Here is a 24,958-nt window from a genome sequence, read left to right as displayed (position 1 = left end):
ACTGCTACCTCTCTTAGAGACTTTTCATGGGGTCACTATACACCACTAGCCCAGAAACCCAGACACCAGTAATTATTGTAGCATCCCAGTATTTAGCCCCATAACTTTGATGGCTGGAGAAAGGAGTTTGAATAAATAGGATTGTGGGAAACACACAACCACACAAGCGCGCACGCACCAGCATACACACATTCTCATGCCCCATTACAGGAAGTTGCATCTGTGCCGTAAGAGTCTTGTTCCTTTTCCTATTTACACTCTTGATGTTCCTCACCAAGAAGTGTGCATGAAAAGCAAACAGCCCACCTTCAAGACAGTCTTGGGAGAAGCACCAACAGAGACACTCGTTGTGCCAAGATGTACTTTTACCAACAAATCTGTATAAAATTGCATGAGGTTGAAAACAAACAATATAATAAAATTAAAGCAAAGTTTCTTTTGCTAAATTACAGCTTGAAGCAAACCTGCAAAAAAACGTTTCCAATTAGCTTCCTTGGCAGACACAAAGCCGAGCAAGCTCAGTGTGTTTCCGTTCCATTCTGCCCTCTGGGTGGGCTGCCTCGCATGCGTCTTACCTCCAGCACAAGTGGCGGAACACTCTGACCAAGGCTGGTGGTTCCACGTAAAGCCAACTTCGTTATCTCCACTGCCGGTTCGAGTGATAGGGACGTTGAATTTATACCTAATTCCCAAGTTCTGTTCTTGGAGTAGAACCTGCCATTGAAAACAACTGGTGAAGATAATTAAAATACGATGAGCCTTCATGCAAATATTTATTGTTTCTTTTGAAGAAGAAAATGTTGCAGAGCAAGTCTTACAGGAAAGCTAAAACATTTTATTTATTTATTTTAGTTATTTGAGACAGTCTCACTATGTAGCCAAGACTGACTTCAAACACAAGTCAATGTTAAAGCAAATCTATTTCTATAAAATTTTCTCCTTTAATGTTCAAGGGTGGTTTGGAATCATTTGGCTTATCTGCCTTGTTTGATAATAAAAGTATTACTCAAGAAAGCTCTGAAAAGGTAAGGGCCATATGGAAAAAGAACTATATAACTATGCAGATTCTACTTTCTTGGACAAATTGTTTTACTTTTATTTACTGTGATTTCATCACCCGTAAAATAGATACTAAAACCTGACATCTCTGTACCTCAAAGGAGGAGATTACAGTATAAATAAAATGACCAAGACACATTTACCATTACAACAAGATTTTCGGAAGTGGGGCCTAGAGCATCTAAGGATTCCGGTTCATCTGTTGGTCTCTTGTAGTGAAATGCTGTCCCAGCAACATCAAATTTCCTAGGCCAGTCAATAGTCCAAGCACCATTAATATAGTAATCATCCCCTTCAGATTTTAAAGCTGGAAAAGAGAATAAAAATCCACCTAAAAATATGAAGTTTTATATTCCAAATTACCATGGACCAATTACTGCAGTAAAACTGATGGTGACTTCCCACCTTCATTGAGAGATAAAGTTTGGTTCCTCTCTTCCTTCATTCTCCCTTTCCCTCCTTTGGATATCTGAGACCCATTTCACTACGTAGCCCAGGCTGACCTATACTCAGCAGCCTCCTGCCTGGACGCTCTGGGTGCCCAGCTTGCAGCTCTGTGGGCCACCATGCACAATGACCACCTTCTCAGATACAAATTAAAACAGTAGTTTTTCTTGTGAATATTAAGTAATTATAAAGTAATTATAATATCATTGCTGAAGAAGAATGAAAGGTATCTGGAAAAATAAATGTGGTAGTAAGGACAATCTCAATGAGAATACATGGGATGAGGGAAGAAATGGGAAGCACCTTACTCTACCACTGAGCTACGCCCCTAGTCCCTTAAACCACTCCTTTTTGTTCATGCTTAACCAGCACATACACTAAAACTAACTCTTTGAAACACTGAGTACAACATTTGCAACCTTAGAGAAGACAAAATTTCTAACACAGGACACAAATTCTCAAATCATAGTAAGTTTAAATAGTTGGATTTCATCAAAATTAAATATATATATAACTTAAATATATATATATATTTATATATAACTTAAATATATATATATTTATATAACTTAAATATATATATATTTATATATATATAAAACTTAAAGATGAATAAGTAACCATACACCAGAAGGAACTATTCATGAAAGACTTATATATAGAACATAGGAAGGGTTTCTAATTCAAACAAACTTTGAACTGAGGCAGGAGGATCATGAGGTCAAAGACAGAACAGCAAGTTACATACCAGTCTCAGCTACACATCAAGACCCTAGCTCAAAAATTGAAAGGAAAAACATTGAGAAGAACATAGAACACCTTATGCTCTTCTGCATTCCTGGTAAGAATATTGAATGGTATACATCTACTTCAGAAGAGAGTGATTTAGGTACAATTGACAAAGAAAATTGGATAAGTTTTAGGTATACAATAAAATAATTTAATATTCATTGTCAACTTATCACTGCAATCATGCCAAATTTATATATTTACTATCTCACATAGTTTCCTTTTCTGGTATGATGAGAATAATATATACCTCCTGTCAGCAAATTTCAAGTATATGCTACTATTAGCTATGGCATATTAGATATACAGAGCTTACCTATCATATAATTGAAAGCTTGTGCTCTTTCATAAAAATCCCTTCATTCTGTTACCCATCTAGCAAGTCCCCTCCCTACTTCTATTAGTCTCTGATACTGTAGGTTTTAGTTTTCTTTTAGATTCTACATATAAGTGAGATGCTTTTTTATTTTTATTTATTTATTTATTTGAGAAAGAGGGAGAGACAGAAAGAGAGAGAAGAGAGAGAGAATGGGACCACCTGGGCCTCCAGTCCCTGCATATGAACTCCAGACGCATGTGCCATCTTGTATATCTGGCTTAAGTGGGTTCTGGGGAATAGAACCTAGGTCCGTAGGCTTCACAGGCAAGCACCTGAACTGCTAAGTTGTCTTCAAGCCCTAAGTGAGAGCCTTTGATATGTGTGGTTTTTGGTCTGGCTTATGTCATTTTGCATAACATCAAGTTCATCTGTTTTCAGAATGGCAAGATTTTTTATCAAAGTAGCAAAACTGTGCCATCCTTTCCCCTCTTAGCACACATTCAGGTTGCTTCCAGGTCTTGGTTGTCATGGACAGTACTGCAATGAACATTCAAAGAACAGAATCAACATCTCCTTGAGATCATGATTTTATTTCTTTTGGATGAAGTGGAATTGCTAGATCAGATGGATAGCTCTTTTTTTTTAATGTTTTATTTATTTATTTGAGAGAGAGGAAGAGGCAGAGAGAAAGACAGAATGGGTGTGCCAGGTTTCCCAGCCACTGAAAATGAACTCCAGATGCGTGTGCCCCCTTGTGCATCTGGCTTACGTGGGTCCTGGGGAATCAAACCAGGGTCCTTAGGCTTCATAGGCAAACACCTTAACCACTAAGCCATTTCCCCAACCCCAATAGGTCTGTTTTTCTTTAATTTTTATTAATTAGTTTTACATTCAGCAAATACAGTCAGTTTGGTACCATTATTAGGCTCATACATGATCTATCCCCTCCCCTTGACCCCTCCTTGTTGAGGTATATGGGTCATGCATTGTGGAGTCAGCCCACAGTTATGGGTAGGATAAATGTCTCTGCATATCAAGACCCAACATGTGGCTCTGACATTCTTTCTTCCCCCTCTTCTGCAAAATTTCCCTGAGCCATGTTGGGTTCATTTTTGGTCTGCTTCAGTGATGATGTGTTGGGGGCCTCTGGGTCTCTGGCTCTCTGATTTGGTAGGAGTTGATTTTTCTCTGTGTTGATCTCTTTCACCCTTGTGCTGGTACCCAGTTCACCAGGAAAACAGCACCCTTGCATAGTTCTGTTTTTAATTTTCTAAGAAACCATCATTTTTATTTCCATAATGGTTATATTTTGGTAAATTTATTTATTTATTTATTTATTTATTTATTTATTTATTTATTTATTTTTGAGTCTCATGTAACTCAGGATGGTCTGAAACTTGCTGTACAGCTGAGGAAGGCTTTGAACTCTGGATTTATTCTCTGGTTTCAGTGCTATGATTTTAGGCTGCAACTCCATACCTGGTATGATGATAATTTCTATATTTTTTTTTTCAGAGATAGGGTCTCACTCTATCCCAGGCCCTGACCTGCAACTCTCTCTGAAGGCTCAGGATGCCCTCAAACTCACTGTGATGCTCTTATCTCAGCTTCCTGAGTGCTGGGACTGAAGATTTACACTACCGTGCCCAGCTCTAATACTTTTCTATAAAGTTAAACATGTACTTACAAAACTTTATTCCTAATATGGATGACTACAATATGTCTCAGATACCCAACAATAAATGAACTAAGAAATTATGGCATATTCATACAATGGAAAAATATTCAGCATTAAAAAGGTGTCAACTATGGATATACTTAGAAACATAGAAGAATGTCAAAAATATCATACTGAGTGAAAAGGCTATATGTATATACACATGCTGTGTGAAATTAGGTGAAATTCGAGCATGAGTAAAACCAGTGTACACAACTTAAAGATCAGTGTTTACCTGAAACTGCTGCTGGGAGCAGGGGCACTGCTTAACTGCAAAGGAAAACCTCAATCACACTGAGTTAAGAGTGAACCAATTAACACAGATGTATGAGCTATAAGTAAACCTTCAATTTTCCTGTTTACATCACATGTGAACCATTAAAGCATGGAAATTGCTTCATGTCTGCATGGAAGGGTCTACCTCAAAGCAATATGTCTTTTATCTCATGACATTGTAATTTCCTTATTAGTCGTAAAAGTCTTGCAAAGTATCTCACCAATATAGTTCTTTGACATGGCAACTTCTCTTACTTCAATATGAACAGACCCTCTTGGTATCTGTACTACTTCCATGTAGCCTGGAACACAAAAATGAGTGTTTAGTAACTTCTATTTTTAAGTTTCCTTAATTCTTCCATTCTCTCTTTGACTCTTTACTTCATCAACTATGTAACATGGGCAAATTTCCCAATGGGTTCATGATTACATTTTACAGAAAACAAATTTAATTTTATTCTTTTAAGTTGTCTCAGTATGTTTTTAGACCTTTACAAGTACAATATTGATCCATCTTTCTCTTCTCAATACATGGTCCTCATGCCTTAAAGAATAGCAATCTTGTAGTGATGTGTGTACCTAGTCTCAGGCACCCAGAAGGCTGAGAGAAAAGAATCATGTAAGCCTAGGAGTTCAAAGTCAGACAGGGCAACTCAGTGTACCTCTTACACAAGAAAAAAAAAATCTAGGGCTTGGGTGGAAAGTAATTCAGTAGTAAAAAACTTGCTAAGCATGAGCAAAAGCCTAGTTTCCATGCTCAGCAATGCACTGCCCCAAAGGCTAAATAATGCCAAGAAGGGAGAACATTACATTTCCTTAACGTATTTTGCAAGAAGCCACACTTAATACTTACAGTTCTAAAGATGCGTTGGGGGAAAATATTGTCTGTATGCATAAAGAAATGTAAAAATAAGGAGGAAAGGAATGTCAAGTGTTTTGACTATCCCAAGATCTACACCAGCAGAATTCTTTTACACGCTCACCTCCTCTGGGCAGCGAATCATTGAAGAACCCTTCGACAGCATCACATGTGCTTCCATCCCCTCCACAGACTCTGCACCGGTCTTCCCTAGCATCAGATCCCAAAATATTATCACAACCTACATGCTGAAAACAGAACATTCAGTGTGTCAAAATGGGAAATTCTTGGAATTATTTTTGTAAGAGAACAAGTTATTTATTTATTTATTTGCAAGAAGAGAGAGAGAGAAAGAGACAGAGAGAGAATGGGTATGCCAGGGCCTCCAGCCACTGCAAATGAATTCCAGATGCGTGCGCCACCTTGTGCATCTGGCTTACATAGGTACTAGGGAATTGAACCTGGGTCCTTTGGCTTTGCAGGCAAATTTCTTAACAGTTAAGCCATCTCTCCAGCCCCAAATTCTTGGAATTATAACTAATCAAATAACTATAACATATTTACTTGTATTTCCAGTAAAGGTAATCAAAATAGGAAATACTTTCCTATTTAACTTCACTCTCCAGTAAGTCCCAGCTACCATATCTAAATACTAATTACAGTATTGTTTTTATTTGCTAGGAATATATGTATCTATTTTAAAGTCACTTCATGCACCGATACTATTGTCTAATTCTGTAAAATGTTATAGATTTTTAGAAGTGGACTCTAACTTTTGCCCCTAAACAAGAAATTCAAGGACTAAGGAAGATGGCATATGGTTCTCTTCAGAGTTACAGCAGTAAGATCCTGATTGAGACCCACCCGCCATTTGACTTTTAAGCCATGGCCTTTTTTAGGATATAAAATTGTTTAGTGCTGGATATTAGGTGTGGAATTCACACCTGAGCAAATTTTTTAACATGAATACCTGTTTCTAGTATGTGAATAAGTTTTCATAAGCAAAAAGATGGAAACATACAATTTAAGAAGCTAAAATTTTTACCTTTCCATTGTGCATTTAATTACACCAATATGTGGACTCCTTATGGTATATGCCCAGGAGTGATACAGCTGGATTGCATGGGAGTTCTTTTTCTAATTTTTTGAGATATTTCCATACTGATTTCCATTATGGCTGTATTAGTTTGTGCTTCCACCAGCTTTACCAGCATTTCTTGCCAGTTTTCTTGATAATAGCCATTCTGATTGGAGTGAGATTATATCTTAAAATGGTTTTAATTTGCATTTTAGTGATGGCAGAGATATTGAACACTTTTTAAAATATATATTGGACATTTGGGTTTCTTCTTTTAGAATAACCAAGAGTAAGCAGAAAGAGATGAGTAGGAAGCCTGGTGTGGTGGCACACACCTTTAATCCCAGCACTTGGGAGGCAGAAGTAGGAGAATCTCTGTGCATTCCAGAACAGCCTGGGACTATAGAATGAGTTCCAGGTCAGCCTGAGCTAGAGTGACCCTATCTCAAAAATAACCGCCCCCCACCCCAGGCGCACTAAAAAATAAAAAAGGAAAAAGAAGAGATGAATAGGAAGGAGGGTGAAGAAAAGCAAAAGACAAAACATATAAATGAAAGTGGGGCAGACACTATGGGGAAAGGAGGTTTGGAGAGAAAGAAGAAAGAAAATCAATGATAACAAATTGTACTTGAAAATTTCAGAATGAATATCAAAAACTCTGTATACTAACTAAAAAAATTAACTTAAAATAATTGTACAAATGTAGAATACATATGTGTGTGTGTGTGTGTGTGTGTGTGTATGTATATTGGTGCTTGAATTTGTATATCTGAACTCTAGCCATTGATACTGGGCATAATAAAAATCCTGTAGTCAGATCTCATTACCTGGAAAACCTGTCACAAAGATAAGTTTCTCTTAAAGAAGATACCTCTGCAAGCACACATAGGCACACCCAGACAGCATGCATGAACTGGAGCATCAGATGCAGAGGCAAGTTCTCAGAAGGACAGGAACTTGCCCAAGAAATTATGAGCCTAAGCAAAACAGTGCTTAATCTCTTCTTTCTTGGTTTATACCACTTAGTTTTGTGTTTCTCCTCAAAGTAAAACAAAACCAATCAAATAAAAATGCTATGAGAACAGTGGTTTTGTGGCTTTTCTTATTATGATAAAATTCATACACAGGTTTAAGAAAATAGCATGGATTTGATGTAATTCCCAAGTAGTCTGACTAATTCTCTAAAGTAAATGCTTTAATATGATAAAGACTAACTGTATAATAAAAACCATCATAAATGTTCAAAAAAGGAGATAAAGTAGGAGGAACATAGCTATTTCACACTCTGAGGAAAAATTAGACTATGAAATGTGTGAAATCTTTCAATAAGAACATATGGCAACCATATGAATAAGGGCTGAATACTTGTTCCTTCTCTCTCTTTCTCTCTCTTTGCTAATTTGTTTGTAAACAGAACAGAAGAATCATGGAAATGAACATCAAAAATATTTTCATATCCCTGGCAGCTGCTGTATATACAGCTAGAATTCCAGACTAAATCACCTTTTCATGGTGTTGAAATACAAATGAGTCATTCTGCTTAACCTACACATGGTGTTTTCCTTTACTGGAAACTACACTTCTTGAAAATTTCAGAAGCGCTAAATACACAGTTCATTACAAGTCCCTGTGTGTAAAAAAAAGACAAAGGTCCCAGGATCCACCCCAAAAAAGAAGGGAAGCTACAGTAACCTTGCACTCGCCGTTGATGCAGATGTCTAGTGAGTCTGCATTGCACTGGGTACCGTCAATTACAGCAGGCGCCCGTTCAGTGTAGAAATTATAACCTTCAGCCAAGCAGTTTAGTGCACAAGGTTTCACTCCACCTGTATAGAACAGAGCAAAATAGAAAAATGAGGGCTGGAGAGATGGCTTAGCGGTTAAGTAAGCCTAAGGACCATGGTTCGAGGCTCGATTCCCCAGGACCCACATTAGTCAGATGCACAAGGGGACACATGCGTGCTTCTGGAGTTTGTTTGAAGTGGCTGGTGCACTCATTCTCTCTATCTCTCCCCCCCCTCTTTCTCTCCCTGTTGCTATCAAATAAATAAAAAAAAATAAAAAATTTATAAAAAAGAAAAATGATGGAGTGGTGACTAAATATTGTAAATTCATATATAAAAAATATGTAACACATACATGACTGTATGAGTTCCCTGCCTGTGGACTTCTGTGTAAGCTCTTTCATTTTTATTTGTTTAAAAAGAAAAAGCTTTATTTCATCAATTACATACCTTACAGGAGACCTTTAATCTCACTGATCGCACACCTTAGAGGATGACCTTTTATCTCACTGATCACAAACCTTACAGGATGACCTTTCATCTCACTGATCACACACCTTACAGGAGGACCTTTCGTCTCACTGATCACATACCTTACAGGATGACCTTTTATCTCACTGATCGCACACCTTACAGGATGACCTTTTATCTCACTGATCGCACACCTTACAGGAGACCTTTAATCTCACTGATCGCACACCTTAGAGGATGACCTTTTATCTCACTGATCACAAACCTTACAGGATGACCTTTCATCTCACTGATCACACACCTTACAGGAGGACCTTTCGTCTCACTGATCACATACCTTACAGGATGACCTTTTATCTCACTGATCACACACCTTACAGGATGACCTTTGATCTCACTGATCAACACCTTACAGGAGGACCTTTTATCTCACTGATCGCACACCTTACAGGATGACCTTTCATCTCACTGATCGCACACCTTACAGGATGACCTTTTATCTCACTGATCACACAATACAGGAGAACCTTTCATCTCACTGATCACACACCTTACAGGAGGACCTTTTATCTCACTGATCAACACCTTACAGGAGGACCTTTTATCTCACTGATTGCACACCTTACAGGATGACCTTTCATCTCACTGATCGCATACCTTACAGGAGGACCTTTTATCTCACTGATCACACACCTTACAGGATGACCATTTATCTCACTGATCACACACCTTACAGGATGACCTTTTATCTCACTGATCGCACACCTTACAGGATGACCTTTTATCTCACTGATCGCACACCTTACAGGATGACCTTTTATCTCACTGATCGCACACCTTACAGGATGACCTTTTATCTCACTGATCGCACACCTTACAGGAGGACCTTTTATCTCACTGATCGCACACCTTACAGGAGGACCTTTTATCTCACTGATCACATACCTTACAGGATGACCTTTTATCTCACTGATCACACACCTTACAGGAGGACCTTTCATCTCAATGATCACACACCTTACAGGAGAACCTTTTATCTCACTGATCACATACCTTACAGGAGGACCTTTTGTCTCACTGATCACACACCTTACAGGAGGACCTTTTGTCTCACTGATCACACACCTTACAGGATGACCTTTTATCTCACTGATCACACACCTTACAGGAGGACCTTTCATCTCACTGATCACACACCTTACAGGAGGACCTTTTGTCTCACTGATCACACACCTTACAGGATGACCTTTTATCTCACTGATCACACACCTTACAGGATGACCTTTTATCTCACTGATCGCACACCTTACAGGAGGACCTTTTATCTCACTGATCGCACACCTTACAGGAGGACCTTTCATCTCACTGATCTCACACCTTACAGGATGACCTTTTATCTCACTGATCACACACCTTACAGGATGACCTTTCATCTCACTGATCACACACCTTACAGGATGACCTTTTATCTCACTGATCATACACCTTACAGGATGACTTTTCATCTCACTGATCGCACACCTTACAGGATGACCTTTTATCTCACTGATCACACAATACAGGAGAACCTTTCATCTCACTGATCACACACCTTACAGGAGGACCTTTCATCTCACTGATCACACACCTTACAGGAGGACCTTTTGTCTCACTGATCGCACACCTTACAGGATGACCTTTTATCTCACTGATCACACACCTTACAGGATGACCTTTTATCTCACTGATCGCACACCTTACAGGAGGACCTTTCGTCTCACTGATCACACACCTTACAGGAGGACCTTTCATCCCACTGATCACACACCTTACAGGATGACCTTTTATCTCACTGATCACACACCTTACAGGATGACCTTTTATCTCACTGATCACACACCTTACAGGAGGACCTTTCGTCTCACTGATCACACACCTTACAGGAGGACCTTTCGTCTCACTGATCACACACCTTACAGGAGGACCTTTCGTCTCACTGATCACACACCTTACAGGAGGACCTTTCATCTCACTGATCACACACCTTACAGGAGGACCTTTTATCTCACTGATCGCACACCTTACAGGATGACCTTTTATCTCACTGATCACACACCTTACAGGAGGACCTTTCGTCTCACTGATCACACACCTTACAGGAGAACCTTTCATCTCACTGATCGCACACCTTACAGGATGACCTTTTATCTCACTGATCACACACCTTACAGGAGGACCTTTCATCTCACTGATCACACACCTTACAAGAGGACCTTTCATCTCACTGATCACACACCTTACAGCATGACCTTTTATCTCACTGATCGCACACCTTACAGGAGGACCTTTTATCTCACTGATCACACACTTTACAGGAGGACCTTTTATCTCACTGATCACACACCTTACAGGAGGACCTTTCGTCTCACTGATCACACACCTTACAGGAGGACCTTTCGTCTCACTGATCACACACCTTACAGGAGGACCTTTCGTCTCACTGATCACACACCTTACAGGAGGACCTTTCATCCCACTGATCACACACCTTACAGGATGACCTTTTATCTCACTGATCACACACCTTACAGGATGACCTTTTATCTCACTGATCACACACCTTACAGGAGGACCTTTCGTCTCACTGATCACACACCTTACAGGAGGACCTTTCGTCTCACTGATCACACACCTTACAGGAGGACCTTTCGTCTCACTGATCACACACCTTACAGGAGGACCTTTCATCTCACTGATCACACACCTTACAGGAGGACCTTTTATCTCACTGATCGCACACCTTACAGGATGACCTTTTATCTCACTGATCACACACCTTACAGGAGGACCTTTCGTCTCACTGATCACACACCTTACAGGAGAACCTTTCATCTCACTGATCGCACACCTTACAGGATGACCTTTTATCTCACTGATCACACACCTTACAGGAGGACCTTTCATCTCACTGATCACACACCTTACAAGAGGACCTTTCATCTCACTGATCACACACCTTACAGCATGACCTTTTATCTCACTGATCGCACACCTTACAGGAGGACCTTTTATCTCACTGATCACACACTTTACAGGAGGACCTTTTATCTCACTGATCACACACCTTACAGGAGGACCTTTCGTCTCACTGATCACACACCTTACAGGAGGACCTTTCGTCTCACTGATCACACACCTTACAGGAGGACCTTTCGTCTCACTGATCACACACCTTACAGGAGGACCTTTCGTCTCACTGATCACACACCTTACAGGATGACCTTTCATCTCACTGATCACACACCTTACAGGAGGACCTTTTATCTCACTGATCACACACCTTACAGGAGGACCTTTCATCTCACTGATCACACACCTTACAGGAGGACCTTTTGTCTCACTGATCACACACCTTACAGGATGACCTTTCATCTCACTGATCGCACACCTTACAGGAGGACCTTTTATCTCACTGATCTGATCTTACATCTTACAGGAGAACCTTTTATCTCACTGATCACACAATACAGGAGAACCTTTCATCTCACTGATCACATACCTTATAGGATGACCTTTTATCTCACTGATCACATACCTTACAAGAGAACCTTTCATCTCACTAATCACATACCTTATAGGAGAACCTTTTATCTCACTGATCCCACAACTTACAAGAGGACCACTTGAGCAGCTTTTAAGTACTTCAACTATATATTTACTTCACATTTTAGGTAAAAAGGAATCAAGGCAATGTTAACTGAATTTGTTTAAAATATACACATGAAGAACTAAACCATTTTTAAAGATTTACTAAGGAAATGAAACTTTAGGAGATACAAAACAATAACTTTGTAAAACAAATAAGAATTCTGTGATGCTCTCGAAGCCAGTACAAAACTCTACTACATTAATCCAGCAGGGATGCATAGGTTTAAAACAAAACTCAATTTGTACATGTGATACATATTACATTACATTCATATCACATTTCATATCATATTCCATTAATCTTATTTTATTATGGTGATAAAGTCTTAGCAAATCAAAGATAAAATTAACAATTCCATTAATAATTTTTAAATTCCTATAAGATTAATAAAGGAAGATAAATATATAATACTAGACATTAAGATAATATGTAATATTGTTTTGTGAGAAAGCACCTAATAATGTCACTATTTTCACTTTGTAATAGAAATTGGTATTTTAAAAGTTAAAATGAAAAATAAGCAAAAATCATAGCAAAGATAAAATATATCACGATTTTGTAGAATATTGACAAAACAGAAGTGAGGACTTATTAGGATGAATATAGCACATCATTTACTATTATTATGGGTAGTATTATTATTATGCCTAATATTTATAAATATGGTACCATTGACTAAAATTATGAGTTAAAGTATTTTCTTTAACATTTTTATTTCATAAGGTTTACCACACATAAGCTTTATTCTATTTAGCCTGATAAAATTTCTCTTTGATATAAGGAATATCATGAATGCTTCATTACTAATCCAGAGATGCAACTAAGAACTCTGGGACATGATCAAAGGACCAAAACCAAGAATCCATGTGGGAGAAGGTGCTGGGATCAAAACATAAGTCACAGGGATGGAGAGGTGGCCTAGGTCAAGGCGCTTGCCTGTGAAGTCTAAGCGTTCACGTTTGGCTCTCCAGGCCCAGTCAGCCAGACACAGTGACGCGAGTGCACAAGGTCGCAATGTGCACAAGGGGATGCGTGTGTCTGGAACTTGATTTCAAAGACTGCAGGCCCTGGTGATGGTGCACCAATTCCCTCTCTCTTTCTCTCTCCCTCTCTCCCTCTCTCTCTTTCATAAAAAAAGAAAAGGTCAGTCTGTTGGGCTTGCCTCAAAAAAAAAAAAAACCCTAAAGGCATAGGAAATCTATTAAAATGAAATTTGACCCTCAAATTTCTGAAATCTAGAGAAAGCAATGAATATCCAAGCACAAAAGCATTTAGAACCCTAGATAGGCATAGTCAGAGAAGAAACTATTAAAAGCTAAGAGAAAAATGTCAACCTAATTACAAATGAAAAACCATTTGTATAAATCATGAGACCTTTCAGGAGGAGCCCCGCAAGCCAGGAAAGCATGGGGTAATAGATTCCAACCCCTGAAGCTCAGTAACTTCTAACCAAGATTAGTATATCCAGCAAAGTTGCCTTTGAAAATTGTTTTTCTCAGTAGCCCATGGAACTTTCTTCTAAAATCGATCATGTTTTCAATCATAAATCAATTGTTAACAAGCACAAAAATGATATGATTTCCTATCACTTATCAGATCATAGCAGAATAAAAATAGATGTCAATTTCAAGAGAAACTATAAAAATGCATGAAATGATCAGTAAGCTATTGAAGAAATCAGGGAGGAAATTTCTTTTAAAAAAAATTCTAGAGTCAAGTGGAAATGAAAACACAATGTCCCAGGATCCTTGAAACACAGCAAAAATTGTTCTAAGAGGAAAGGTTTTAGCTGACTGCTTATCTTAAAATTCAGGGAGAGATCTCAAATAGATGAATTAGTGACTTTGAAGTCTTTAAGAAGATCAAACCAAAGCACAAACAAAAGAAAAAGAATAATTATCAGGGAAGAAATTAATGAGCTAAAGACTAAAGTAACAATATAAGAGTCACTGAAACATAGAGTCTTTTTAAAAGAAGGTGGACAAGTCAACAATCTCTTAGTCAAGTAAACCGAAGAAAAAAATGCACACGCCTTTAATCCCAGCACTCGGGAGGCAGAGGTAGGAGGATTGCCATGAGTTCAAGGCCACCCTGAGATGACAGAGTTAATTCCAGGTCAGCCTGGACCAGAGTGAGACCCTACCTCGAAAAAACAAACAAAAAAAAAAAACAAAAAAATGCATACTCATAATAAAATTTGAGATAAAATGGACATGATAGAAGATACCAATAAAATCCAGATGATCAAAAACTGTATTTCAAAAAGCTAGAAAATCCTGAAAAAAATAGATAAATTCCCAAACACATATGACCTGCCAAGTCAGGAGGATATCAGCATCTTAAGTAGATCTGTAATAAGCAATAAGACTGTAGCAGTAATGAGTCCCCAGCAGACACAAGCCAAGTACTAGATGGATTTGTTGCCAAATTCTACCAGACTTTTAGGGAAGAATTGTCAATGTTCTTCAAGCCATTCCATGAAATAGACAGGGGAATCACACTACCAAACTTGTTCTACACAAGTAATATTACCCTGATTCCAAACCTAGGTAAAGAGACAACAAAAAACAATTAACTATTGCATAGGTGGATGGAGTAGAATAACAGATGAAAGAGAAATGAACCCACACAACTACAGCCACCTGATTTTTAATAAATCAAAAACATGCACTAGAGAAAAGCAGCGTCTTCAACAAATGGCCTTGGGTAAAGTGGTCATATGTAGAAAAGTGAAATGAGACCCCTCTGTAAAAATCAATTCAAATTAAATCAAAGATCTTAAGGTAAATCCTGAAACTGAAAATGTTAGAGAAAAACATTGGAGAAACACTTCAATATACAAGCATAGATAAGGGCTTTGTGAAAAAGATGTCAATAGCTCAGGAAAATAAAAGCAAGAATTGATGAATGAGATTGCATAATCAATTAAAAGCCTTCTTTACAACAAAGGAAACAATCAGTAACTCTCTAGTTTACATCTCAGTCTACAGAACTGGATAAAGTCTTTCTTTGCTCTATATGCATCTGACAAGGGATTAAAATCTGAAATTTGTAACACACAAAAAATTAAGCATTGAAAAACAAAATCATTAAATCAATATATGGTCAAGTGAATTAAACAGATAACCTCAAAAGAAGAAATGCAACTGGCAATTAACATATGAGGTCCTTGGTTTCCCACCAGAAATAGATGATAAGATCCTAAGGACTCGACATACTTGGGTTGCAAGGTCACTGAGAAACCCTGCTGGAACTGAGCTCTAAACATCCTCCATATAGACCAGCTGTCAGAAAGCTGGAAAAAGCCATGCTGCATGTCGTTCAATGGGAGAGACAGAAATCACCAGTGAAGATACCCAACAATGGACACTTCAAGCCTTATATTTGGCCAGCTAGGCCAAATGAACCAGAGTGCAATAGTGGCACATCTGTTATGGGGGAACCAACTGCTCTCTAATTCCACTGGAGGCCCGCTCCTTGGGAAGAAATACATCCCTGATACTGAAAACCTACAACAGGGGTAGTCATGAGCCCTAAGGGTGTAACATCTGCTGCTGTCTGGCTAAAAGTATATAATATGCTCACCAAATTGCCCAGTAAGCACTTCTCTTAATGTTCATACCCATATATTAATGCTACTCTCACTTTTGGTAGAGAAGCTTCTCTTTTCAGAAGGCAGTGACCTTGGGATGACTCAGAAGACACCATGGTGCTGAAAAGAAGTGACAGAGGAGTGCTCAGCCCTGAAATTTCTCTATCACACTTTCCAAGGCTCAGGGTCCATTGTGGAAGAGGTGGCGGAAAGAATGTAAGAGCCAAAGGAAGGGTAGGACTCCTTACAACATGCTTCTCCAGACACAAAATGGCCTCACAGTGCCTGACAATACCTACACAAGACCATTATAATAGGATATATATATATATATATATATATATATATATATATATATATATATATATACATATATGTTACACACACAGGCAGAGATAGGAGGATCACTCTGAGTTCAAAACCAGCCTGAGACTACATAGTGAATTCCAGGTCAGCCTGGGCTAGAGCAAGACCCTATCTTGAAAATCCAATAAATAAATAAGTAAATAAATAAATTATTATCAGTTTTGTTTCATGATCTTAATATTCACTGATGAAAGAACTTTTATCAGAGTTTAAGAATCTGGTAGAGAATTTCCAGGACATCACTGAAATGAAACTCCAAGAATAGATGCACTGAAGAACAAATTCACTTTACCTGTATCACATCCCCCTCAACTTGTAAATCCAAGCACAAAGAGAGATAGTCACAATTTCTCCCACTGAGAAAAATAAATTAAAGAGAATGAGCACCAAGCTCATTTGTGTGAGGCACTGCCCAAGAAGCCCACATCTTTCTCAACACACCCAGAATAGTGAGGTGAGAGGCATGATTAAGTGGTTGAAATTGGCTAGAACCAGAAAAAAGTCACAGGTCTCATTAACAACACAGTTGATTCCAGCAAGAAGTCCATCCCTGAGCCACTTGAAATATTTCACATGAAGAACCACCCCTCCCACTCATGACACACACACACATGCACATGCACACACACACACACACACACACACACACACACATTTCCATGGGCGCCCAGAACAACTGTAACCCTTATTCCCCAAGCATGATCCCATGGATAGCAGATGCCAGTGTTTACCAAAGACATCTGTCTCAACTTTGCAAGACTGGAAGGAGGCATATAACTTAAGCTCTGGAGGGTGCCACCCAGGGAAAACAAACAAGAGGATCTTGGCATCTAGGCTGGTTTTGTGGGAACCAGAGAAGGCAAACATTGTAAAGAAATCCTCCCCAAGAGAGAACAAGAGGTTGACATCCACAGTCAACATCAAACAGTGCTCAGAATCTCTAGATGAGTGGCTGGGTGAAGATATTTGATTCTCTAGAATGCAGTTGTTAGAGGCTTTATGAGATAGTGGGTCCTTCAATTTTGAAGACATTAACAAGACCTAAGGAAAAAGAAAACATTACAGTATCAATGGAACATGAATATACTCCAGTAATCAACTCCAAAAAATTGAAAATCTATGACTGGCCTGACAATGAAATAAAATAACTGTTTGGGATAGGAGGGTAGATTAGTGTGGTCCCTGTGCTCGTTATCTTATATGTATGTACATGCACGTACGCACTCTCTCTCCTCTCTCTCTGTCTCTTTCTTAAGGAAGCCAAGGTAACTATGAGAGCACAGATGAAAAACTAATTAAAATCAGAACAAGATAATGAATTCAGTAGAGATACACACATGAAATAAACAGAAATCCTGGAGCTAAAGAGTACAGCCAATAAAACAGAATGTGTATCAGAAAGCTTCAACAGGAGATTTGATCAAGTAAGAGAAAGAATCTATGTACTCAAAAGGAGATTATTTGGACAAAAAGAAAAAATGAAAAGGAGCAAAGAAGGCCTACAGCATGTATGGAACATCATCAAAGTAATGTAAATGTAATCAATGTAAAAAAAATATTCATACTATGAAAAACTGGAAAGGTGAATGAAGAGAGAAAAATATGAGGGCAAAAGTTTATTTAAAGTAATAATGGCTAAAAACTTCCCAAGTTTGGGAACAGGGAGATGGGCACCCAGAACACTGAAACACAAAGTTCTCCAATAAATTTCAACCCAGTGAAGAATCCACAAGGATGTATAATTATCAAGCTATCAAAAGTCAAAGAAAAAGAGAAAATGTTGAAAGCAGCAACAGAAGAAATCATTTAAAAAGGAACTCTATATAGGTATTTCCACAGATTTTTTTTTAACAGAACCTCACAGGCCATGAAAGAGTAAAGTGATAGATTCAAAGTACTGAAAGAATGCCAGGTATGGTGGCACATGCCTTTAATCCCAGCACTTGGGAGGCAGAGGTAGGAAGATCGCCATGAGTTCAAGGCCACCTTGAGACGACATAGTGAGTTCCATGTCAGCCTGAGCTAGAGTGAGACCCTACCTCAAAAAACTAATAATAATAATAATAATAATAATACTGAAAGAAAAAACTGGCATCCACGAATACAAAGCTGTCCTTCCGAAATGAAGGACAGATACTTTCCCAGATGAGCAAGAGCTTGAGCGACTTCACTGTCAACAGACCCTGTTGTCCTGTCAGACAAGAAAGGTCAAAGGGAGTTTTCAAGCTGAAAGGAAAGGCTGCTAATCAGTAACATAAACCATGAAAGTATAAAATTCACTGGTTAAGGTAAGTAAATTCAGAAGAATCTTAATATTGCATGATGGTATGTAAATGATTTATAACTCTGCCATAAAGGCGAACAGAAAAAAATATTGAAAATAACTGTAGCCGCTAACATTTGCTGATAGATACTGTGATGATTAACCTTTACTGTCAACTTGATGGGATTTTGGATCATGATGGAAACATCTCTCTGAGGGCATGGGTGAGGGTGTTGCCAGAATGGTTTGACCAAACAGTGAAAACCCATTCTGAGTGTGGGTAGGACAGGCCCATAGGCGGCAGTCGCAGCCTGAAGAACAGGAGGAAAGTGAGCAAGGCCTCATTTTGTTGACTGACTGATGATGCGCTATGGCCTCACGCCCCGCACTCCTGCTGCTCTGCCTTCTCCCCCATGATGGACCATGCTCGCAAACTGTAACCTCAAAAGTCCTATACCCATGAAAGGAGTAGGAATTTTTTTTTTTCAAGATAGGATCTCGCTCTAGCCCAGGCTAACCTGAAATTTACTATGTAGTCTCAGGGTGGCCTTGAACTCACATTGATCCTCCTACCTCTGCTTCCTAAATGCTGGGATTAAAGGCGTGTACCACCACACCCAGCTAAAGGAGTAGAATTAATAGTAAGATTTTTTTACTTTACAAAGCATTAGCTTGGGTAATTTCACTAGTGAAATCCATTGCAATAAAAAAAAAATAATGCCAATCCTAAAAGCTTTTAAAACTAGATATAGACTATACTTCTGAAAGTCAGAGTACCTCTGATAACAAAATTTGTTCAACTGCTCATGTAGCATTTGAAATGCTGTAGGCATTATAAACAATCTGGAGATTACTGTGCCATTTGATATAATGGACTTAGTGCCCATAGATTTTTGTATTTTCACAGCGATCTTGAAATAATCCACTATAAATATGAAGGATGGATGTAATAAAAAAAAATCCCTAAGAGTAAGACAAAGTATTTGTAAAATATACCAAATAAATGAGTACCACTTTAGAAGATAAATAGTGTAATTTAAAAATAGTAAACTGGAGGTTTCCAGGACTTGGTACCTCTATAAAAATCAAAGCAAGTCAATGACTGCTTTGCAAGTTGCATGAGGAAGAGCAATGGAACAGCATGGACACTCGGGATGTCCGCACAGAGATAGGGACAGAATAGGTCCACTGCAACCTTAGCATCCTGGTCTGAGAGCCTTCCCATGGTGGGAGAAAGCTAAGCAAGAAAGACCTAGTGAATCCTTTGTCCTCAAGGATATTCGCAGTCCTAGCTACAGGAAAGTTCTATGGTCCTCATAGACTTTGAGCCCAAACTGGAGAGCTGCCTGGAATCTGCTCTGTAGCCTGTTTCAGAGAGGGTATTTGCATAGTCTTCCCCTGAACTGTTAGAGCCCAAGATGCTATGGCACAGTGTCATCTTAAGAATGAATCCAACTGATCACTGCAGATGAGGAGGCAGAAAGACTTTTAGAGCCACAGGGTGGGTAGGAATATCGTGAGGCAAAGTCCCCCTCGCCCACCATGCACAGAAAATGAAGGAGGCCTTAATTACCCAACAGTAAATACCAGCAACCACACTGAGTAGAGCCCTGGGGAAATTGGGAGAGAGGGAAACATAACTTAACCTTTGCAAAATCTCATGAAAGTAAGTAACTCAGCTTTGTAATTGTGACTCCAGCAGCCAAGCCCACATGTAGTGCTGGGCTGTGCATGCATTGGGCAGTCCAGTACAGCTGGGTATTCAGCCCCAGGAAATGGGGAAATGAGTGACTTCCCCCTGGGGAATGGAGATATGTCTTTACCATCGCCCCACTCAACCTGCTGCTGCTTGAAGACTGATCTTTCATGGCCAGCATTACCAATACTACTGACGCAGCCAAGGGAGGCCCCTGACTCCACTAGGGTTTCTATCTACAGAACTAAGGATGCATACCCTGCAGCCAGCATCTCTTTTACAATGCTGCTGCCCCAGCTTGAGGCTCTGCCATAGTTGACACTTTCTAATCTTGATCCTAGTAATATGTACCCCTGGCATCCCATACCTACTACAAAATTGCACTATGACCTGCACAAAACACAGTTATTCACAGACAATGCTGATATTAAACATAGAAGAAAAATCCATTCAGTGGTTACACCTTAGTGTCCCCACAGAATTAAAGCCAAACTGCCTAAATCAGCTGATACATTTTGGCCAAACCATAAGGAAAAGTCTTTCCTGACAAAAGGTGTTCCATAAAATTGGAAGAGGGGCTAGAGAGTTGGCTTAATGGTTAAAATATTTGCCTCTTTCCCTCTCTCTCAAATAAATAAATATTTTTTTAAAAAAGAAGAAAAAATGGAAGAGGCAACTATTAAACCAACACAAGAACACAAAATACACTAGAAAAAAAAAAAAACAAAGAAATGAGTGACATATTCAAAGGAACAAAATAATTCTCCAGAAATATACCCATAGTAAAGAAAAATCTATAAATGTCTCTAAAAAGAAATTCAAAATAAGAGTCTAAGGAGGTTCAGTAATATGCAAGAGAAACAGAAAAGATAACCCAGTGAGATAAGGAAAGCAATCTTTTGAAGGTAAAATTAAATAATCAGGTATGAAAGCAAATAGAATCTTGGACCTAAAAATTCAATCAATAAAATAAAAAATTCCAATCAAAAGCTTCATTATCAATAGACTAGAACAAACAGAAGACATTTTATTTTTTATATAAGCTAGATATCAAATATCATCATCAAGTAAAGGATAAAAATATTAAGGAAAGCCTATGAGATTTATGGGATAGGGATAGCATTAAGTTAATAAGTATTCACATATTGGGTGTTATAGGAGAAAGAAAAAGTCATAGGGAGCTTCTTTTCTTTTAATTGTTTTTGAGGTAGGGTCTCCTTCCAGTTCACTCTGTAAGCTCAGGCTGGCCTCCAACTCATGGCGATCCTCCTACCTTGGCCTCTCAGTGCTGGGATTAAAGGCGTGTGCCAACACACCCATCCTTGGGAACTTCTTTAATGCAGTAATAGCTGAAAATTTTCCCAACCTGAGAGTTACAGACTTACAGATTTCATAATCTCTAAAGATCCTAAGTACCTATAATCATAAAAGATAATGTTTGAGGCATGCTATAGTCAAGCTACCAAAGGACTAAGAAAAAATAATTCTAAAAACAATAAGAGAAAATACCAATCACATATAATGGAATCCCTATTAGGGTAACAGTAGACTGCTTGACAGAAATCCTTCAGGCTAGATAAAAACTGCCAACCAAGAATAGTCTGCCCACAAAGTCATTCATCAAAAATAAAAGAGAAATAATATCTTTCTCGGATTAGCAAAAACAAGGGAATTTATCACCACTGAATGCTCTTATATGAAATGTTTAAGGAAATCTTAAACATGGAAGCAGAAGAATGATAACTTTGGTTATGAAATTATGTAAAATAAAATTTACTGGTGGAGTACATAGACAAGTAAAATGGAGAAATAATCAAAACTTATCACTACAGTAAACCACCAAACCATAAAAACAGAGAATTGGAAATGATAATATACAAAGTAATCATAAAACAATTGACAAAATGGCAGGAGTAAATTTATTTAGCAATAATAACCTTGAATGTAAATGGGCTAAATTGCCTAGCCACAAGATTTAATGCAGTTTGAGAAAAAAAATTTTAAAAAGATTCAACTATATGCTGCTTACAGGAAACTCAATTCACTGGTAAAAATACATATAAATACTACAAAGTGAAATGATGAGAAGAAATATTTCATACAAATGGAAATCAAAGGTGAGCAGGAGTACCTATACTTTTATCAGATAGCATAGATTTTAATTTTAAAACTGTAAAAGTTAAAAAAGAAACAGACTGTCATGATGTAATTATAATTGGGTCAGCTGAATATGAGAAAACAACAATAATAAATATATATTTGCCTGATGCTGAAACATCCAATTATACTGTGCCTTAAGTGGTCAGAATAGACATTTATTAACACTGAATTCAACAGTCACAAAATATGCATTCTCATCAGCATAGGGAACATTTTCCAAGACAGACCATATGCTAGGTCACTAAAAGAAGCCCCAACATTTTTTTTTCAAAATGATACTACATGTATATTCAATGGAACTAAGCTAAAATGAATAACAAGAAGCATATAAATACACAAAAATAAGCAACATGCTCCTGAATGACCAACATGTTAATGAAAAAAAGGGATATATAAAAATATCTTCAAACAAATGAAAATATAAACAAGATATATCAAAACCTAATAGAGCAAATCAGTAATAAGAGGGAAGCTTACAGTAAGCTTCACAAGAGAGGAAAGAAGACAGACAGACATAACAACAAAAGCTATAGACTAATGGAAATTGTTATAAAATTCTTAACAAAATGCTACCAAGCCAAGCCCATCGTCATATAGAAAAGAATATATACCATGATCAAGCAGTATTTCCTTTGAGTATACAAGGAAGTTTTACTATATACAAATAAATGAATGTAAATATAGCATGTTAATGGATTTAAGGATAAAGACCATGTGATTATATTAATAGGGTTAGAAAGAAAGTTGATAGTTAATAGCTCTTCATAATAAAAACTCTCAATAAACTAGGCACCCAAAACAATACCTCAATACAATAAAAGTTATATATGACAAACTCAAGACTAACATTGTACCATATTTAATGAAGAAAGACTAAATGTATTTCTTCTTAGATACACAAGAGAACACTTTCACAACTCTTATTCAACATAGTTCTAAAAATATCAGACCAAGTAGGTAAGAGAAAAAAATAAAATGACATCCAAATTGAAAAGGAAAAAGTCAAGTTATCCCTGGTTGTAGATGATATGTGTATGTATGCATGCATGCATGTATTTATGTTCATATAGAACTCTGAAGACTTCACCCAAAAACCTGTTAAAACTGATAGATAATTCAGTTAAAATTCAGTATACAAAAGTAGCATTTCAATATACCAATAATGCATTTGATGAAAAAAATTACAAACATAATCATATCCACAACTCTCTCACATATACACACACAACCTAGGAAAAAATTTAATTAAGAAAGTAAAAGGTCTCAAGGGATTTGGAGATAGCTCTGACAGTAAAGTAATTCAACCACACAAGCATGAAGGCCTGGTTTTGGATCTCTAGTACCTGTGTAAAAGTTGGATGCAGTGGCATGCAATTGTAATCCAACTGCTAGGGAAGCAGAGACAGGATCCCTGGGGTTTACTTGTGAGCCAGTCTAGCCAAATTGGTGAGCTCAAGGTTCAGTGAGACACTGTCTCGAAAAATAAGGTGGAGACTGGTGCATTCCTGGCCCCAGTGATTCCTGATACTCCTTTGAGGATGGCCTCAATGGGATGCAGGTGGGAGGGGAAGAAAGAGAATAGCCCAATGGGCGCATGACCAATTGCAGTACGTTCATATATTAAATTTCCCAATAGCTATTTTTCTGAAAAAGAGGTAGAGTGTGATTGAGAAAGACACCTGATATTGACCTCTGGTCTACACACACACACAAACACACACACACACACACACACCACAGAGAGCCATAAATATACATGTGCCCACATACATACAAACATACATATACATGTATGCACACCACACCTATGCACAAAAGGAAAGAAGGAAGAAAGGGAGAGAAGGAGGAAAAATAAACTAATGAAATTTAAAGAGGACAACACAAGCAACAGAAGGAAATCCCATATTCATGGACCAGAAGAAATAATATTGCTAAGATGTTAATAGTTCTCAAATCCATAGATTTAAAGAATAATGAAATTAGATGATGCCTCCCACTATTTATAATTATCAACTCAAAATGGATCAAAAACCCAAATGCAAGTCTTCAACTTATGAAACAGGTAGCAAAAAAAAAACTTCAACAAAGCACTTCAGGACACTGGTATATGTAAAGATTTCTTTTAGGTGTTCATTAAAGCATAGACAGAAGTAATAAAATTAGATAACTGGTACTATATCAAACTAAGAAGCAACACATTGCAAAAGGAAAAGTCAATAGAGTGAAGAGAAAAACTACACACCGGAGGAAAGTGTTTACAAGCTGCGCACGTGACAAAGAACAAGAGTCGGGATTTAGGAGAAACTCACACAAGCCGCGAGCAAACAAGCGGCATGGCGGCATGGGACGCCGACCCCACACCTGTAGAGTGAGGCAGGATGGTCAAGACTTGGG

The 24,958-nt window shown here is 38.0% G+C and overlaps 1 protein-coding gene across 4 annotated transcripts in view; it reads right to left on the bottom strand.

The window, feature by feature from the left end:
* Adamts6 (ADAM metallopeptidase with thrombospondin type 1 motif 6) overlaps nt 1-24,958 on the bottom strand; it is a 278,164-nt gene that overhangs the window by 56,771 nt on the left and 196,435 nt on the right. For all 4 annotated transcript variants that reach the window (XM_045138994.1, XM_045138995.1, XM_045138996.1 and 1 more), the window contains 5 exons: nt 8,237-8,370; nt 5,591-5,714; nt 4,829-4,909; nt 1,203-1,366; nt 576-714 (listed from right to left, as the gene is read on the bottom strand). In XM_045138994.1, coding sequence (XP_044994929.1) covers nt 576-714; nt 1,203-1,366; nt 4,829-4,909; nt 5,591-5,714; nt 8,237-8,370 — 642 coding nt within the window. The remainder of the gene's footprint in view (nt 1-575; nt 715-1,202; nt 1,367-4,828; nt 4,910-5,590; nt 5,715-8,236; nt 8,371-24,958) is intronic.

Source organism: Jaculus jaculus, chromosome 20 (assembly GCF_020740685.1).
Source record: "Jaculus jaculus isolate mJacJac1 chromosome 20, mJacJac1.mat.Y.cur, whole genome shotgun sequence".
Classification (NCBI taxonomy): domain Eukaryota; kingdom Metazoa; phylum Chordata; class Mammalia; order Rodentia; family Dipodidae; genus Jaculus; species Jaculus jaculus.
The sequence above is the reverse complement of the archived record's forward strand: the minus strand, read 5'-3'. Positions and strand labels throughout refer to the sequence as shown.